General features: G+C 41.0%; 1 protein-coding gene across 7 annotated transcripts in view; it reads left to right on the plus strand.

Moving 5' to 3' along the window:
- The window catches only part of mcf2l2 (MCF.2 cell line derived transforming sequence-like 2), a 360445-nt gene that overhangs the window by 233258 nt on the left and 106465 nt on the right, over nucleotides 1-20722 (plus strand). For all 7 annotated transcript variants that reach the window (XM_048541672.2, XM_048541670.2, XM_048541668.2 and 4 more), the window contains exons 18-20: nucleotides 9855-9924; nucleotides 11142-11234; nucleotides 16143-16235. In XM_048541672.2, the coding sequence (XP_048397629.2) occupies nucleotides 9855-9924; nucleotides 11142-11234; nucleotides 16143-16235 (256 nt within the window). The remainder of the gene's footprint in view (nucleotides 1-9854; nucleotides 9925-11141; nucleotides 11235-16142; nucleotides 16236-20722) is intronic.

The following is a 20722-nucleotide window of genomic DNA, read 5'->3' on the forward strand; positions in this document are numbered from 1 at the left end:
ATGTCAGACTCTAAATTTCTGATAGAACATGTTATCATAAACTACTTCCTAGAGTCGTTTTATAATAAATTATTAATCCAAATTAAACTGACTTCTTCAAGTGTAACAAAACCCTACATTCCTTTTCTCTTTTCTCAAAATTACCTGCTACATTTGCTTTTGGACCTGAGATATTGTGCAACAGGGTATTAAAAAGAGAAAGGGATGTTTCTGAAATATTATGATCACAGTTGTTCTATGTTATTAAAATATTATAAAATGAGTTTTAGATAAAATTAATTTAGTGACCACAATGGGCCCCTAGTAAATTTGTTGAAACCCAATATTTCTGCTGAATTCTAATGCTGAATCAAAGCAAATTTGTGTTTTTTAAAATATCATTTATTTAATTCCTTGTTGGCGCAATCAAAATAAAGTTCACTTTGCTCTTTCAATTCGTTATACCATGACTGTTTTGCAGTATGCTACAAAGGGACGCTGGGCTAATTATCAGAATTTGTTTCTAATGCATAATGCCTGATTTATTTTTATGTTGAAAACAATTATCGGACATGTTAGGCCAAATCATTTTATGTCTGAATTTCCTTTTGAATCCAGAGTCAGTGATGCATACCAAAACAGACATCAATGTAAATCAACTTTCTGTTAAGATTGATTAGAGCATGAATATGAGGTATTGTTAGGCAAATAAATTAGTGCCTTGCTCTTAAAAACTGATGAATGGTTTAATGTATACTATGATGCATATTGGCATATTGCCAATGTAGTATAATGCTAAGCAACTGATGAAATAGTATTTGTTTGTTCAGATTACTGAGCTGCAAGTAACATTGCATGAGTCTGGGCCAATTACATCCCAAGGAACCCAGACAAGACAAACAGTGGCAACAGGCTGGAACAAAGTGTGTCTGCACACCAGAAAATGGAAATTTATACAGGCAGTATAGCAGCTTTGCAAGCTATATGTAACTTGCATTGAATATCCAACACTCAAACAGACCAGTTGTTCCAGTTAATTCATAGTATAGTTTATGTTCCATGCAGATGTCCTCCTACACCTAACCTATTAGTATAAACTTTCACTTCCTTCTCATCATATTTATCACATATAGCCTTAAATGCATCGATGCTATTCAGTTCAAATACTCCTTTTGGCATTAAGTTCCATGTTCTAGCTGCTCTCCGAGTAAAGAAGTTTCACCTAAATTCCCATTTGGATTTATTAATGGCTTTCATGAATTAAAATTTTAGTTTTGGTCTTCCTTAAATGGAGGAGACATGAAAATTAACAGAAATTTTCACAGTTTCGTAGCTTCTAGTAACTTCTATCATAGTAACTTCTATCAGGTTAATCTTCCACTTTCACTTTTTTTTAGACAAAAGTTCCAGCTTGTTCACATATCCTAGATACTGTAACATCTCATTTCTGGTATCATTATAATTCATTTTTCACACCTGTTGCAGTGACTCTACATCCCTTTAATAATAGGAAGAACATAACTGATCACAATAGACCAAGTAATCAAGACCAAAGCCTTTCAGTTCAGAAGAAGTCATACTGAACATGAAACATTAAATCTTTTTTTCTCTCCTCAGACGCTGACAGATCTGTTGAGTTTTCTCCAGCATTCTCTGTGTTTGTTTCAGATTTCCACCTTCCGTAATATTTTGTTATTATACTCTAACCAAGATTTTATACATTTTTGGAATAACTTGTCTGCTTTTCTGCACACTTTCAACTTTCATTATATCCTTCCTGCAGCAGGGAGACCAGAACTGCACACTGTATTCAAAACGTGGCCTCAGTGGAACTTACAGCCTCAACATGACATCCCAATTCCTATACTCAATGCACTGATCAATAAAGGCAAGCATACCGAATGCCTTCTTCACTGTCCCATCTAACTGCAACTCCACTTTCAAGGAACTATGAACCTACACTCCAAGATCTCTTTGTTCAGCACAACTCCCCAGGATCTTACCATTAAGTGTATAAGTCCTGCCCTGATTTGCTTTTCCAAAGTACAGCACCTCACATTTACCTCAATTAAACTCTATTTGTCACTCCTTGGCCCATCGGCCAATCTGATCAAGAAAAGATTTACAGGGATGTTGCCAGCGTTAGAGGACTTGAGCTACAGGGAGAGGCTGAATTGACTGGCGCTAATTTCCCTGGCGTGTCAGAGGCTGAGTGATGACCAGATAGAAGTTTATAAAATCATGAGGTGCATAGATAGGGTGAATAGCCAAGGTCATTTCCCCAGGATAGTGGAGTCCAAAACTAGAGGGCATAGGATTAAGGTGAGAGGGGAAAGACTTAAAAAGAACCTAAGGAACAACTTTTTCACCCAGAGGATGGTACGTGTATGGAATGAGCTGCCAGAGGAAGTGGTGGAGGCTGGTACAATTACAACATTTAAAAGGCATCTGCATTTGTACATGAATAGGAAGGGTTTTGAGGAATATGGGCCAAATACTGGCAAATGGTACTCAATTAATTTAGGATATCTGGTCTGCATGGATGAGCTGGACTGAAGGGTCTATTTCCATGCTGTACAGCTCTAAGACTCTATGAGCTATTAACATTCCTCTCTCATACTTAATCACATTGAAACTCATTTGCCAATTTCTTGCTTCTTGGAATTCACCACAGTTTCCCTCAGTATTAAGTGCACCCACTAATTGCTTTCATGCATAAATTTTGAAATTGTATTGTCAATTCCTGAATTTAAATAATTTACAGTGTATACAAAGTGGTCCAGCACTAATATTGCTTCAAACAGTTTTTCCAAAAGCACAAACAATGTCTTTATGTATATGGCAGACAGAGTTATTTAAAGGGATAAGTTTCACTACTCTTTCACTGTTTCAAAAGTTTGACACTCATTCCTAACAATAATGTGGATATTACTATACCACATGGAGCTACTGCAGTTTAGGGTACAGCCCTACCGCCAACTTGTCAGTGGCAATTAGAAATTGGAAATAAATGCTAATTTAACCAGTAATACCAAAGATATACAAGTTTACGAGCCAAGTGCTGGAAAATGGGATTAGAATAACTAGGTGATTGTTTTGACTGACGCAGATTTGATAGGCTGAAGGGTTTTTTGTGCTATAGACTTTAATGAATGTATGACTCTATGACCCACATCCATTAAAAAAGTACATTTAAAGTTTGTGGGTGGCCCGCAATGAGACTTACATGCTGCAGAGTAGTGTAATTGTCAAGGAACATTTTTCAGTACTGATCCTCATCCAACACTACTTCCTATCTTTATGAAACTGACAGGCTACTCTCAAGCCTTTTTCTGTGTTCTGTTATGTAGCCAGAATTCCATCTATTTTGCTACTGTCCCATGTTCCACAAACTCTGATTTTAATTAAAAATGTACAATCTATTACCACACTGAAACCTTTTGAAAATTCATTGTATGACCTTTATTTACCGTCATATTACCAACTACATTACTCTGTCTGCTCTTGCTGTTATTTACATCAATTGCATTACCCTTATCAACTCCTTTAAAACTGGCTACAATGCAGCATAGTCAGAAAACTCTGAATAAAGGTCAGCTGTCTTTCCAATAAGGAATAGTGGATAAAAATGTCAAAAGATCAAGTTTCAAGAAATACTATGATATTACAAGATTTTACATTATTTAGAATATAACAATAAAAATTGAATAATTGCACAACACAAAGATGTAACATTGTATTTACATAGCAGTAATGAGACAGTGACCATATAAGATGTTTAAGTGATTGAGCTATAACTGTTGGCAAGGACACTGAGGGGTTACCTATTTGGAAAGCTTAGTCTGGGACTCTTTGGTCTCGAAAAGGGAAAGTTGAAAGCTGACCTGATAGACATCTCTGAGACCAGTACGCTTTCTGATATTTATTGATGGCCAGGGCTCATCATAATTTCCAAGTTTGTTTATGATACAACACTCAAAAATATTATTAGTTTCGAGGAGCATAGTAACAGTGATTCTAATCCTAGGAGCTAATTAATGAAGGATATAACCAGAGTTCATTAGCATTTATTAACAATTGAAGATTGTGAAAGCAACTGTCAAAACAGAAAAAAAAATCAGTGCCTCTTTATGGCAACACAAGTGAACCCACAATTAACGCCAATACGCAATTTCCAGGAGGACATAGGTTGTGAAATGAGCTGTCAAATAGCAGGGGAAATTTAATGCAGAAGGTTTGAAGTGTTTTAACTTTAGTAGGGAGAAAGAGGAGAAATGATACTAATTGTTTTGGAAAGGTTTCAGAGAAATCTGGGGATGGGTGTGTGGGTAGGATTAAAAATTCTTGAAGGTGGCAAGAAAATTTGAGAAAGCTTCTGAAAAATGTAATGACTATATCTTTTTATTTTTCTGCATTTTTAATTGTGGACAAAAATGGGAAAAAAAGACTGTTTTTAAAATGAAGGATTGAGGGATGGCTGGCTGAAATTTTTAAAATTAAGTCACTGAAACTCATCATAAGTGATATTTGATCTGCTACTTTATTCAAACAGTCGGGGAGTGTGGTTGCGGATGGATTGGTATCAATATGTGTACAAAGTGAGATTTGGCCAGCAGCGAGTAACTAACTGGATCATGGAGTTGTGACCAGTTGTGCTTAACAAAAACCATCTGCCTGCCAACAACCATTTGATTGCTTCTGGATACTGAACAGCTTGTGGGTGAAAACAATATTGCCAGAATCCCTTAGACCTGGAGAAGAGGAGGTGGTGAGTCTTTCTATCCAGTAAAAACCAAAAGCCTGAAGAAAGCCAGATTATTCTCACTTACCAGTTGCTGCAAGCTGTTGCGTTTAACCAATATGTCGGAGACTTCATGATTTGTGAACCAGTCACTCTGTGCCCCCTGCAAGAAAGTGTAAAGTGCCTGGAGAAAAGAGATTGAGAATCAGCAAGTCTTGTCAAGACAAATGGATCGTCTCAGTGAATGCTGCATACAGAGGCCATTGATCTGCCTTCCCACAATTGTATTTCCATTCATGCAGAATGTTATATTTTTTGTCTGCTTCTGTCTCTGTATATGTGCGTGTAGGGAAAGCTTTATAAGGGGTTCCACTCATAGGCCAGATTTCGTAAGGCTGACATGTTTTCTTCGCTAAAGGATGCTCATGAACCCAGATGGATTTTTACAACAATCAATGGTAGATGCCATTGTTATCACCATTAAAGTGACTAGCTTTAAGTTTCATATTTATCAATTGAAGCTAAATTCCAGCAGCTGCCAGGGTACGATTTGGATCAATGGCTCCAGAGCATTAAATTGAGCCTCTGGGCCTCTAGTGCAGTGACAGTACCATTAGTCTGCTGGGTCAGAACCCTGCAACTCTGTCCATGACTGCAAAATGGGTGTACCTACACTATGTGAATGCTCATGAAAGTACCTCAGCACCATCTTTTCAAGGACAATTAGGGACCAAGCAATAAATACTGCCTTTGCCACCAATAGAAAATCCCAGGAGAGAAAAAATGACTAGGAATCACTGTTTACAGCGATTAATCCATGGTTATCCTGCAATTGACTTATTTTCACTGCTATTAATCACCTGTCTTCTCAATTTAGTCTACTCTTCCATTCTCAGTTCCAATAACAAACATGAGGAGCTCATTAATTTCTTCTTCATGAAGATTGTTGCTATTTGTTTACCTGCCTCTGCAGTTTCCCCACTTTTCCACAAGTTTACACCAACTTCCCCCTTACATTGGTTTTGAACCCACGTCTGATATTTCTTTTCTATTTCTCTTTAGACAGCCTCTCGTTGATCTTTTCATGATAGCCACCTCATACGCTCTTGACCCTATTCCTGCTAAACTGCTCTGTCCCTGCAAACCACCACCATTTGCTCTGCAGAATCCCTGATTGTGTTATCATCTCCTGAATCTGTGGCCATTGTTTGCATAATACCACGTTTGAACCCGTCCAGTTAGGTTTCAACCGAATTAAGCAGACATTTAGAGATATGAAACAAGGAAAGAGCATTAATTTATCAGACTCAGAAAATGCACATGTTCAGCATGTGCCATAACATGATTATGTAAGCTTTCATCCTTGCAGCATTGATAGTAGCCTGGGACAGGAGACCTCCTGCACTATATGGAACCCAATGAAAATCAAAAAAATCAAATGATACCATGTACAAGGATATCTCTGAGCAGCCACAGGGGCACCAATATCCTGGCAGGAGGTTTGCCAGGCCCACTCAGAAGTGTTTAAATTAACATAGCAAGGGCACAGGAACCAGAGCAGTAGGTCAGTAAGTAAAATCATTGAGGATGAGTCAGAAACTCAGGCCAGTTAAGTCTAAAAGGAAGAACAAACAGGGAGAGGTTATTAGACATGACAGAACTGGCGGTCTGAGGTGTATGCAGTTTAATACCAGGTATGACTCGTAAAGCAGATGAAGTTAGAACTTAGGTTATTACGCAAATGTATGATGTTGTAGCTATTACAGACTGGTCAATTAACATTCCACGATTTATATGTTTCAGATGAGATAGGAAGGGATGTAAAAGAATTGGTGGAGTTGTGTTACTGATGAAGGGAGAATATTACTTCTGTACTGAGGGACCACATGTTGGACAGCTCATCCAGTGAAGCCATATGGGTGGAGCTCAGGAACAAGAACGGTGAAATCACTTTGGTGAGATTGTACTACAGACTTTCCAACAGCTATCAGGGTCTATTGGAACAGACATATGGATAGATTCTGGAAAAATGCAACAACAATAGTGTTGTTGCAGTGGGTGGTTTTTAATTCCCTTATATTGATTGAGACTCACTTTTTGTCAGGAGCTTGGATATGGGTGAATTTGTTATGTGTGTCCAGGATGATTTTTTGAAATAATATGTAAATGATCCAACAAGGGAAAGCCATACTTGACCTGGTATTCAGAAATGAGCCTGGCCATGTGGTTGAAATTTCAATGGGAGAACATTTCAGGAACAGTGACATAATTCCGTACACTTTAAGTGATGTATGGATAAGAATGACAGTAGTCTTCAGGTGAAAGTACTATATTGGAGTAACAACTAACTACCACAATATTAGGCAGGAAGTGGGGAATGTGGATTGGGTGTGCCTGTTTGAGAGTAAATCCATTTCCGACATGTGGGAATGCTTTAAAGATCAGTTGATTAGAGTACACAACCAGCATGTTCCTGTGAAAATGAAGGATAAGGATGGCAACATTTAGGAACATTGTATGACAGGAGAAATTGAGAACTTAGTCAAAAAGAGAAACGAGGTATACATAAGGTTTAGAAAACTGAAGACACCCAAAGTTGTCTAAGAATACAATTATAGAAAATAACTAAGACAAGGAATTAGGAGAGTTAAAAGTCATGAAATGTCTTAGGAAAACAGGATGAAGGAAAATCCCAAGGTATTTTATCCACATATAAGGTACAAGAATGTAGCTGGCGAAATGATGGATCCACTCAAGGATAATGGTTGGACTTTATGCATTGATCCAGAGGAAATAGTGAGGCCCTTAATGAATACTTTGCATCAGCATTCACAAAGGAGAAGGACATGGTAGATCGTGAATCTCAGGAGGGATATGTTGATATTCTAAGGCATGACAAGACCAGAGGATCATATAAATTTGGAACAGAGCAGAACACCAACGCTTCAATTAGAGGTCACACTGATGTTGTTGCCTAGAATGGTAAGGAAATGTCTCCACACAATGGAACAACTGGCTCAGTAAGCAAACAAACAATTGCATCCACAACCCGAGCTACAAGTTTTCCCTAGGACATGTCAGTATAAAAAGGGGATGGTGTTGAGTGCTCTGAAAAGCAGTAAGGTAGACAAATCCACAGGATCTGATGGGATCCATGCCAGAATGCTGAGGGAGATGAGGGATGAAATTGCTGAAGCCTTGTACAAAATCTTTGTGTCCTCTTTCATAACAGGAGAAGCCCCAGAGGACTGGAGAATAGCCAACATTGTTCCTTTGTTTAAAAAGGGTAACCAATATAATCTGGGAAATTACAGGCTGGTGAGCCTTATGTCACTGGTTGGGAAATTATTGGAGAAGATTGTTAAGGATTGAATTTATTCAAACTTGACAGAATATGGACTTACTAGTGATAGGCAACATGGATCAGTGTGGGGAAGATTGTGTCTCACAAACTTCATTGAGTTTTTTTGAGGAAGTCACAAGATGATTGCTAAGGACAAGGTAGTGAATGTTGTCTATATGGGTTTTAGAAAGGTCTTTGAAGGGTCACTCGTGGCAGGCTGATACAAAAGATGAATTCACATGGGTTCTGCAGTGAGTTGGCAAGATGAATAAAGAACTGGCTTAGTCTCAGGAGACAGATAGTGGTGGTGGAAGGGCGTTTTCTGACTGGAGATGTATGACCAGTGATGTTCTGCAGACATCAGCACTGGAACCCTTGTAGTTTGTATATATGGTGTGGAGGAGAATGTAGGAGCCTGATTAGTAAGTTTGTGGTCACAAAGACTGGAGGAGCTGCTGACAGTGAGGAGGCTTGCCAGTTGATACAGGATGTAGATAGGCTAGAGACTTGAACGTGAACAAATGCGAGGTGATGTACTCCAGCAGATCTGATGCAAGAGGGAAGTATACAATAAATAGCACAACACTTCGTAACATCAGCATACGGAGGAATGTAGGTGTAAAGGTTCATAGTTCCCTTAAAGTGGCAACACATGTAGGCAACATGATCAAGAAGACATATGGCATGCTCACCCTCAACATTCGGGGCATAGAGTGTAAAAATTAGCAAGGCATGTTGCAGCTATGTAAAACTTTAGTTAGGCCTCAGTTAGAATATTGTGTACATTTCTGGTCACCACACTGCCAGAAGGATGTGGAGACTTTGGAAAGGGTACTAAAACAGTTTACCGGGAAATTGCTTCAGTTTGGACAAAATTAGCTTTAAGGAGAGTTTGGACAAATTTAGTTTGTTTTCTCTTGAATGTCAGAGGATGAGGGATGGCCTGATGGAAATTTACAAAATTATGAGGCATGGAGAGACTGGCTAGTCAGAGTCTATTCCCCAGTTTAGAAACATCAATTACTAAGGGACATAGATGTAAGGTAAAAAGGGGTAAGTTTAAAGGAGATATGACAGGCAAATTTTTTACATAGATGGTTGTTAAGTGCCTGGAATGCGTTGAAAGAGAAGGTGGTGGATATGGATATGATAGCAACATTTAAGCATCATCTTGACAGATATTTGAATAGGATTGGAATTGAAGCATCCCTGTACAAACAAAAGCTTTTCAGCTGAGACAGGCATCTTATGCCAGTGCAGTCTTGGTTGGTCAAAGGACCCGCTCCTGTGTGTACTGTTCTTTGTAATATTCCAGGTAATAGACTCGGTGCAGTCATGATATACTAAATAGCTTCCTTCTGTGCTGTAACAATTCTGTAAATCAATAGAATCACAATCAAGCAGATTCAACAAAGAGCATGGCATGCAATCCACTTCACTAGATTACCTCCAAAGCCATGAAGAAAATCAAAAATACAAACAGAAAGTGCTGGAGAATCGGAGATAACAAGGTGTAGAGCTGGATGAACACTGCAGGCCAAGCAGCATCAGAGGAGCAGGAAAGCTGACCCTCGCTGGAGAACTCAGCAGGTCTGGCAGCATCTGTGAAGAGAGAAGCATCTCGAGTCCAACATGTCTCTTCTTCAGAACTGAAGGGAGCTAGAAAAGTGAATTCAGTAAATTCTATGATGATATTTCTATAGGTAGAATGTGATGTGACCATCATTTTGCAATGAATATTTAACCAACTCTTATGTTTTTATTAAATTATATACACTCTTTCTTTTTAAGGATATTCCTTAAAGAGCTTGAAAATTGCATGAAAAACCCTGAACTTGTAGGAAAATGTTTTTTAAAAAGGGTAAGTAAACCACTAGCTAACAAATACTTTTGAGAAAACTAATGATGAATTATAAAAGATATTATTCAACTTTGAACATGTAGAAAACTGACTTTAGCAAATTGGCTTATATAATGAGCCATTCCATTGAATATGACCAAGTTTTTGCCCCCACTGAACTGAAAAATAGCATCACCATCCCAGATTCCCTTAACAGCAAAGATATGCATGTGTGTTCTATAATTGAATAATATGCCTGCATTTGACAGCTTGTAGAAAAATAATGAGGCTGATTTCTTTGAATTAGCATCTTGGGCATGCCGATTCTCTAGGTGCAAAGGTTAGGGGAAAGTGACGAATTTTCAAAATGCTGGGCCTCCACCTCTTTGTATCATTCTAGGATTTTGAGGCTTCTTATGAGGGGCAGGGTAGAAACAGCAGCTGTGAGGGGCGAAGACAAAATTTAAATAATTTAGATGAGGCAGGAGCTGATGACATGGTCCTTCATATTACATTACGTAAGGTGGATAGGTAGAATTACACAGAGAAGTCTGAAAAAGTAAGTATCACCTTTATCCTTATGGCTTTTTTTGTGATTTTAAGATCTGAATACCTCTGAGTTGTTTTTGTCCAGCAAGTCCAAACACCCTGACCATTGATAACCACCGTCATCACTGAAGTACTCCCAGGTTTTAAGGAGTGGGAAGAAGAGTAGATGTATTCTCTCATATCCTCTAAAGAGTCTTTTGGCCCTACCAGTCTGGCTTTGCTTCTCCTTTCCCAGTCTATCACTACTTGTGGAAGCCTCCCCAAACACTAACCATATCAAGAGTCGTTCCCTAATATTACTGAAGCCCAGGGCTCAACTTTGGTCAGAGTGAGCACATTTCTAGGCATTGGCCTCAATGTAATACTAATCATTTTGAAGAAACTTTGTCTGAATCAGACAATAAATAAGCACATGTTGGAAATTGCTGACCCTTTGGTATGCAACTCTTAAGGAAGAATACAAAAATATGTTGTGCATCACAGGGGATCTAATCCATCTTCAGGAACCATGAAATAATAGTTGGTTTACAAAGTCACAAAAATGCGAAAATTAGTTGTAAGTAAATATAACTGTGCTTCTCTTGGTTTCTAAGTCAGTGTACACCAATAAGGTGTTTTTCAATTCTGTCTATCTTGTAAACATTGTTTCCATTTTTAATGTACAAAAAGTCTCTAACTTTTTTCTACAGAAAGAAGAATTACAAATATATGAAAAGTATTGTCAAAATAAACCACGTTCAGAGGCTATCTGGCGACAGTGTGGAGACTGCCAGTTCTTTCAGGTGCAATTTTTATATTATCAAATTTCCCATCTCATGTATTGGTTGGCTTCTTGATGTGTGTGATAGCAAATGTACAGAAATAATTGGCAGCTATTCTGCTGGCCTAGCAATGTTGTCCACTGTTTCTGCTTCCTATCTGTCAGAGATTATTGTCGTATTTTGGAGCTCTATGATACAATTTGAATTCCTCTGGCCTCTTGTGCCAAATGTCTTCACCCTTGTCACTCAATCTAAGCTCTGGAATTTCTCCCTAAACACCTCTGCCTTTTTTTTTATCCTCCCCTCATTTAAAGTCCCCTTTAAACCAGCTTTTTCTCAGATTCGACTTATCCCATTTAATTTATTAAACCTTGGCTTATTTTTGTGAGATTACATCTCAGCAGTACCTTGGATTTTTTTTACTTTAAAGACAAACTGTGTTTGTTATACACAACTTAGTTTTTGTATTCTTGTTGCAAACCCTTAAAGGCAGTAGAAGTCAATTCTTAGTTTTTGCACTTATAAAATGAGAAACTTTTGCTCATCATATGGATTGGATTTCTGAGCAAAATCTAATCTAACAATAATGACAATTCAACAGCCTCAATTGAACATTACAGACTGAGGATCATGTGGATTCTCACCATCTTGGACTTGACAAAGAAAGTCAGTACAGGGACAGATTAGTTTGACAATTTGGAAAGATTTATTAAGCATAAAAACCTAAATTAACAAATCATGTGATAGTTTACAAGTTGTGGAAGGTTTTACTTTCTGTGTTAACCTTAAACATGTTACTTGGGCTGAACTCTGTTGCCTCTTCCTCTTGGTGTCTTGCTATGTTTCCTTTATGTTGTTATGTGTTGGTCTTCTGTGGGAAACTTGGATGAAGCTGAATGCTTGTTTATGCTTTCATGAGAATTCTATTTTAACCTTGTTTGGTTATGAGGATTGCAATTTGCACAATCAATGATTCTGGAGGTTCTGAGAGTGCTGAGATTGGTCCAAATCAGCTTAGCCTTGTCCGTGTGACTAACGTTCACATTCCATTTCCTTACATTTTCCTTACAAAGCATGAACACTTGCTATTGCCATATATGATACCTTCCTGCAAGAACAGTTCAGTCTGTACACATTTAAAATGTGATTAGCAGACCTGTTTTGTGTTTTTTTTTATAACATAAACAGCCTGATCAGTCTTAAGCTGACTTCTTCTATCAGTAATTAGGCAGTCTATGCAATTTCACAAAGGACAGATTTTCACTTCTTTGATTTGGCTTGAGTAATGGCAAGGAGGTAGGAGAAGCCTGGTAAGAATGAAAATGTTTGAGAAAAGACTTCCCGATTTTCATCTCAAGCCAAAAACGGCAACTTCAGAATCAACAACCATATCTCTATGATACTTGTATCACATTAAAACTCCAAATTTCCTTACTTAGACGTCACTCTGCATTCTCCCACCTTCTGGTGCCTTTGGGCTAGAGGTTCTAAGCCTGCTCAGAGTCTCCTGCACCTATGCAGATTCATCCTCCTCATCTGCTTTGGGGCTTTGGGATTGTAGGCAGGGTGGGTTTGAAGAGGCCAGGAACCATTACAGTTTCCTGAGAAGAAATTGCTTTGGGGCCTGTTTGTCACTCCTGCTCTCTCTGGGTCCCTGTTGGCATCTTCCTGATTTCCTGTGTGGGTGGGGCACAGGGATTGAAATCAAGTCCCTCCTGTCTCCTTGTCAAGGAGATGCTGAGAACTTATGGTTAAGCACTGAAGTGCAGGTCTGTGTGCATTTCTAGCAGACACTGAGTGTGCAGGACCTGGATCTCCATCGAATTGTAAAACTGCCCATGGAGACAAATGCATGCCAGAGTTAGCACAGTACTAATTACATTGGTGGGCTCCTGTATCCTTTAATCCAGTTTACTGAGAGCATTTGACAAATTGACCTGATTTCCTGTGCCTGTCTGTGCAATTTGACAAAGTCATTAAGGGCCAAGTACTTGTCTTCTATCAGAGGCTGACAGCTCTGACTGTCAGGGACCTGGAAGGTATTTCTTCCTCAACCAGCTGCAGAGATGCAACAGTGATGTTCTCATCAGATGGGATCAAATCATACTGCTTTAGCAAAATGGAGTGAGGGAACGCTCTCAGCTTGCTGTGCCCAATGTGATGTGCATTTGGCATTTGAATATGCTCCCAGAGGTATGAAAGCCAGATGTTCCCAGGAATGGTGAGCACTTTCATCTCTCCAATTGTGTGATCCCTTGAGCAAGGTGCTGAAGAGCCTGGGTCATTAATCAGGTGGACAATGAAAGATTGTATGAGACAAATCACTCAAAGCCAAGGCAGACTGGGTTTAATGAATCACACCTTAGCTAAAGGGTCTTGGCCCGAAGCGTCAGCTTTTGTGCTCCAAAGATGATGCTTGGCTTGCTGTGTTCATCCAGCCCCACACTTTGTTATCATAGGAAAATTTCACCCAAAGTTTCAAACAAGATTTCTGAGAAAGTACTGCAAACATTGGAAAGCAGTTCAAACTAATGTTTTTGCCCTTATCAATTGCCATGGTATTTTTATGAACAGTAAGATCTATATTAAAAGACATAGGTACATGCACCATTAAATCCTTAGAGCCCAACCTTCCATACATAGCAACTCCCAGATATCATAGACTTTCCAAGATAGTGGCAGAGTAGGCTGGTGTGAATTTATGCAGAGTACTAGTGAATTGAAAGGCAGAAAGTTAGAATTTGTTTGTAAAAATGATAGGAGAAAGAGTGCATAGTCCCTTTAAGAGGTGATGTGCTTTTCTAAGCTTGGAGTTTCAGACAAAAATGTCTGTAAGCAGCTGCAGATGTACAGACAGTTTTGAAATTGAAACATATGTACCAATTGGATGTGTGTTTGGAAAGTAGGCTTTTTAGATGTTAAGGCAACTAGCTTGAATATCAGCCAATTAATTTAAACCAAGCATTTAGAGACTGAAAACCAATTGAATTTAAATTTGATGGTGTTGACAACCTAGGACCAATCCTATTATAAGAAAATTGACAAGTCATCAAGGGTGAGGGTTTTTGACAATCAGGGTGAGAATGAACTGCCATGGGAAAAATAAAATTCTGGCTCTCACAGAAATCTTTAAGCCCTCTGATTAAGTACCATCAAAAAGGTACCACTGCATTCTTAGCTAATATTCCTGACATCAGAATTCAATGAAGAAAGGCATTTCAGACACCAGAATTTGATGGAGAAAGGTGTTCCTGGCTTAGTATCAGTGGAGAGGGCATGGAGCATTCTGCAAGATGCATCCTGACTGTAGTTTTGAGAGTCTAAGTGTTAATGTATTTTTTTTCTTATTGCTTTGGTTTATATAAGTGGGACTTGTATTATTGGAACAGCATATGATTAGAATTTTGTTTTATTAGGGAATAGTTAGCAGTTAAAGGGGAGTTATTTGGTTTGTTGGTAGTTCTGTTAATTTGTTCACTGTTAGAGTTAGATAAATAAATTGTTAGTTGTTGATTATAGAGTGACTGTCAGAAGTTCATTTCATTTAAAATCCCTTTTGTAACAGGTTATGAAGTGAGGTGAACTTCTCTGGGTGTTTTGGTTTTAATTATGAGAGAGGTGCAAACTTCTCTCTATTACATGGCTCCTAAGCTAGAATGTGTCCAGTCCATCATTTCTTTTCTTCTCTTTCAATACAATTGATATCATTGTCAAGTATAATCCCTTTACATCTCTCCTGATAAAGCTCATTATTTGCAATGGTATTTCTGTCTCTGTTGTAATTTCTGATTGCTTTTTCCCCCAACCATTCATCTGCTCCTAGGATGAGGTATTCCAGTCCCGTACATCCCAGATGTACCCAAGTGGTCAAGAATGCCCTCGATCGTGTCTCCCGTATTTCCCGCAACTCATCCCTCACACCCCATCCCCTCAATAACCACCAAAAGAGAATCCCCCTAGTCCTCACATACCACCCCACCAGCTTCCGGATACAATGCATCATCCTCCGACACTTCCGCCATCTACAATTCAACCCCACCACCCAAGCTATTTTTCCGTCCCCACCCTTGTCTGCCTTCCGGAGAGACCACTCTCTCCGTGACTCCCTTGTCCACTCCACAGTCCCGTCCAACCCCACCACACCCGACACTTTCCCCTGCAACCGCAGGAAGTGCTACACTTGACCCACACCTCCCCCCGCCCCCCCACAAACCCATCCATTTTCTTTGCTGATAACAGTTTATTTTAATTTCTACTAACTTTCTATAATTCTACCTTTTCTTAACCTGTCAATATGCCTACTTGCCTTTCAGACCCATGCAACCTCATTGGTAAATCACCACCCTCTGGTGTTTAATTCATCACATCCAGTTCAGAGTGACCAATTTCCTTCCCAAAAAGACCTTAGTGAATCAGATGAGCTTTTAGAACAGTCTTGTAATTACACGGTCATCATGGCTGATACCAGTTTTGTATTCTGCATTTACCTAATGAACTAAATTTAGAAAAAAAGTATTCAACTGCCATAGGGACTCAAATTATGTTTTTGGATTATTAGTTCAGGCACTGGATTACTACCCCAGTAACAATACACTCTATTTCTATATAGTGATACAAGGATAACTCCAGACTCCTATCATCTATTAGCAACTGCCTTCGCAGCAGCTCCAGCCCCATCACCTCAAGTACACTGTCTTTTCAGAGAAACTTTTAATAGATGCCAACTTCTCAGACAGATTTCTTTTTGAACCCTTATCCTCTCAACTTTCAAATGAACTCCTTAAATTGTGTTTCTGGCCTCCACTGTATATAATGTGTTATCTGGCATCTATGTGCACATAAATGAGCTGGGACAGTGCTTAATACAAAAGGGCCTCTTTAAAGGTTGCTAGGATCTAAAGCTTTGTTTATTTTGTGTTTTCTTTTCAGGAGTGTCAACGTAAATTGGATCATAAACTCTCATTGGATGCTTATCTGCTCAAACCTGTCCAAAGGATTACAAAGTATCAACTTCTACTTAAGGTAAATCAGAATTCTTGAAAAAGATCAGGTCTTAGTCTGCCTGAAGATTAATAGTTGTAAAAGATATTTGTCAATATTTTGTCTAGTTTTAATATCACAGGCACCATTCCAATGATTGTGAAAAGGGTAACGAGAATTCGAAATTGTAAATTTTTACATCAACAAAATTAGTTCACATTTTTCTGGCATGAAAATATCTCAACGAGTGATATCCTACTGCACAGTTGGAAAATTGAACTGTTTAATATCTTCCACCATGGGTTGAATATTATGTTTTTTCGGCTAAGTTCAAGTTACAATGAGTTTCTTGAAGGGTTTATTGCCACAACACCTAACAAGATTTCGTGCTTTATCTTACCAAACTCACCTAATTAATTATCTACTGCACCCCATGGTACTTTGCACTTCTAATTTCCACTCACTTTATCATGCACCATTCCCAGAACAACTTGCCACCTCTGAAGCACCAACATCTCTTGCGCCCACATCATATTTAAAAGCCTATGTGCACCCAGACAAGCTGTGGCATTCCAAAGCTGCCCTTTCAAGGACAGATCCTAAACAGATTGGACTTAGGGAAGATGGCATTGTTAGTCTCCATCAGGGACCTGGATGTTCTGATGGATAGGGTGGACCATGGTCGAAGCATCCTCTTCCTAGAGGACTGGCAAAGGAGGCTGAGCCATCTGATCCTGGCAGACTGGTCTGAAGTTGCTACCTTGTCAGTGTCACCTCCAGGGTGTGGAGGAACAGTCAGCAATGCAGAAAGCAGATCAATGATCTTCTTGTTCCACCAGGCTTGTGGGATGCAAAGGTCCTTGTTGCCCAGAAGTTGCAGCAGTACAGTGAGTCACATAACCATCTGGCTGCCTCCCGGGACAGGTTGGTGGCTGCCATGGACAGCCAAGTCCAGCACCCTCAGGGTTTTTTTGGAGATGTGCGTACACCTGCATTCAATCGTCTAACACATTGGTACCCAGGGACAAAGGCGTGGTGACAGGGGTCCCAGTCCAGGTGACCCCTCTTCACAAGGAGACAGGATGATGCCAAGAAGCACCCAGCAGAGGGCAGAACCACACACAGGCCCTTCTGCAATTTCCATGTGGGAGACAACCAGACCTGTGCCTCCACCCCCACCCTGCCTACCTCCCTCCATTTGATTCTTGGAAATTCAAACTGAGGACGGTCAACTTGCAGACAACCCTTGACATGTCTGACCATTGTTGACACAAGTTTCCCTGGGAATGCCCTCACCAAATCTCCAGAGTCAATATGCTCCACAGCAAACAGGGTCCCTTCACGTCAGCTGTGAAACCAAGGAATATACTAAGATATACCGGGATGGAGAGAAGAAGAAAATGTATTTGAATACATTTTGGTTGAGCTGATGAAAAAGGGTTGTATGCGACTCTCAGCTTCTGGTTAAATATTCCTGATGTTAACTTTCATGTGTTGGTGAATCTCTCTGTGTAGGCGCTAATTGCATCTTCAAACCATCTGGCAGCACTTCATGGCCGTAGACATAGTTCCATTGATGGAGGTCTGCACTGAGAGCTGATTGCACCATCTGGAAGGATAATGTGTACACTTGACAGTGAGACTTGATGGCACCTTCGTCCCTCGTCATTCAACATCCCTAATGTTTGGCTCACTTAATTAGCAGTGCCAATGACCTAATGAATAAGGCAGTGGCCTCCGGAGCCAGGGAATGTGGGTTCAAGTCCTACCTGGGGCGTGGGTTGGTTTGGGTTTGCAGTGAGAGGAAAACTGGAGCATTGTCTGCAAGATTGGTCAGTTTACTTTCTGGGGCATCATGGTGGCTCAGTGGTTAGCATTGCTGCCTCACAGCGCTAGGGACATGGGTTCAATTCCAGCCTCGGGCGACAGTCCCTGTGGACTTTGCACGTTCTCTCTGTGTCTGCATGGGTTTCCTCTGGGTGCCCCAGTTTCTTCCCACGGTCCAAAAACTGTGCAGAGTAGTTGGGCTGGCCGTGCTAAATTGTCCAGAGATGTTTAGGTTAGGTGAATTAGATATGGGGAATGGGTCTGGGTAGGATGCTTTTCAGAGTGGCAGTGTGGTCCTCTTGGGCTAAATGGCCTGTTTCCACACTGCAGGGATTCTATGATCTAATGGGCAAAGTTGTAGCTCTCAGAGAGTTATCCAGCAGTGGTTGTGCCAGGAGATGTAACATATAGAGAGGGCCAAACCGTAGGATGGTCAGTGAGTAGACAGCCTGTGTTGCACAGGTCTGTGACCAGTGATCTTTCCCTTTAAATATGTTTGGATTGGTGTTTACTGCAGCCCCCTCCCTCACAGGTCACATGACTTAACCTGCCCATTTTGAATGTGCTCACAGACATGTTCTTGCCCCACTGCAAACTTTTGATACGAATCATGATGAAAGGTGACAATGAGCGCTGTCCTTCCTGCAGCCTGAACATGTCCATAAGGTTATAAACATCCATATCCCCTTCCTAGTACCTCATCCTACTAACGCCACAGGTTTCACACTTTCCCAAGTCCCTACCCAACCTGACTTCATGCTCCTACACCTGCCTTACTTTACCACCCAGCCCTTGGGATATATGTGACTCGGGCATTCACGAACACCACCCAACACCCCCGCCACCCCTCCAATATGGACTATCCACCCCACGTCCTACAATATACCCTTACCATACATGCTTTGCCATATCACTCTCTTGCAAATCCTGCTGCCCACCTTCATAATTGTACCACACTCCTTGCTCAAAGCCTGTAGTCTCCCTGTCCTGAAGACTGACCTACTGAGACTCAGTTCCACAGCACTTGTCCACCTTCCTCCCTAAATCGCCATTAGTTTCCGATGGATTGACTGTAACACACCTTCTCGACCATGTGACCACAGTCCCAAGCAATACATACCCAGGCCCCTGACTAGTGCTCATATACCTTTCTGACCATGTCAACCACTAAGGAGCCACAAGACTGATGTGACCCATTTCCCAGACAACAGAAGGTCAGACCGTTGAACAATAAAACCTCAGCCTGACACCTGATTGTGGCCAATTGACTGGTATGGGAGGCTGCCCTTAACTTAAAGTACTTGGGCCTGCTAACTGTCTACTCTAGAAACACCTAGAAGCCGATGTCCATTTCAAGCACACCGACTCCCGCAGCTCCCTGGAATACACCTCCTCCCATCCACCTTCCTGCAAAAAATCCGTCCCCTATTCCCAATTCCTTCGCCTCCACTGCATGTGCTCCTAGGATGAGGTATTCCAGTCCCGTACATCCCAGATGTCCTCGTTCTTCAAGGACCGCAACGTCCCCCCCAAGTGGTCAAGAATGCCCTCGACCGTGTCTCCCGCATTTCCCGCAATTCATCCCTCACACCCCATCCCCGCAATAACTGCCAAAAGAGAATCCCCCTAGTCCTCACATACCACCCCACCAACCTCCAGATACAACGCATCATCCTCCGACACTTCCGCCATCTACAATCCGACCCCACCACCCAAGCTATTTTTCCATCCCCACCCTTGTCTGCTTTCCGGAGAGACCACTCTCTCCTTGACTCCCTTGTCCGCTCCACACTGCCCTCCAACCCCACCACACCCGGCACCTTCCCCTGCAACTGCAGGAAGTGCTACACTTGACCCACACCTCCCCCCCACCCCCATCCCAGACACCAAGATGACTTTCCACATCAAGCAGATGTTAACCTGCACATCCATCAATGTGGTATACTGCATCCACTGTTCCTGGTGTGGCTACTTCTATATTGGGGAAACCAAGCAGACGCTTGGGGACCACTTTGTACAACACGTACACTCGGTTCACAATAAACAACTGCACCTCCCTGTCATGAACCATTTCAATTCCCCCTCCCATTCCTTAGACGGCATGTCCATCCTGGGCCTCCTGCAGTGCCATAATGATGCCACCCGTAGGTTGCAGGAACAGCAACTCATATTCCACTTGGGAACCCTGCAGCCCAATGGTATCAATGTGGATTTCACCAGCTTCAAAATCTCCCCTCCCCCCACTGCATCCCAAAACCAGCCCAGCTTGTCCCCGCCTCCCTAACCTGTTCTTCCTCTCACCTATCCCCTCTTCCCACCTCAAGCTGCACCTCCATTTCCTACCTACTAACCTCATCGCACCCCCTTGACCTGTCCATCTTCCCTGGACTGACCTATCCCCTCCCCACCTCCCCACCTATACTCTCCTCTCCACCTATCTTCTCCTCTATCCATCTTCTGTCTGCCTCCCCCTCTCTCCCTATTTATTTCAGAATCCTCTCCCCATCCCCCTTTTCTGATGAAGGGTATAGGCCCAAAACGTCAGCTTTTGTGCTACTAAGATGCTGCTTGACCTCCTGTGTTCATCAAGCTCCACGCTTTGTTATCTCGGATTCTCCAGCATCTGCAGTTCCCAATATCTCTGATCAGCAAGACAAGCCACGTGTTTTTATAACTCATCTAACAGGCACGTCAAGGCAATG

The sequence above is a fragment of the Stegostoma tigrinum genome, chromosome 14, assembly GCF_030684315.1.
Source record: "Stegostoma tigrinum isolate sSteTig4 chromosome 14, sSteTig4.hap1, whole genome shotgun sequence".
NCBI classification, from domain to species: domain Eukaryota; kingdom Metazoa; phylum Chordata; class Chondrichthyes; order Orectolobiformes; family Stegostomatidae; genus Stegostoma; species Stegostoma tigrinum.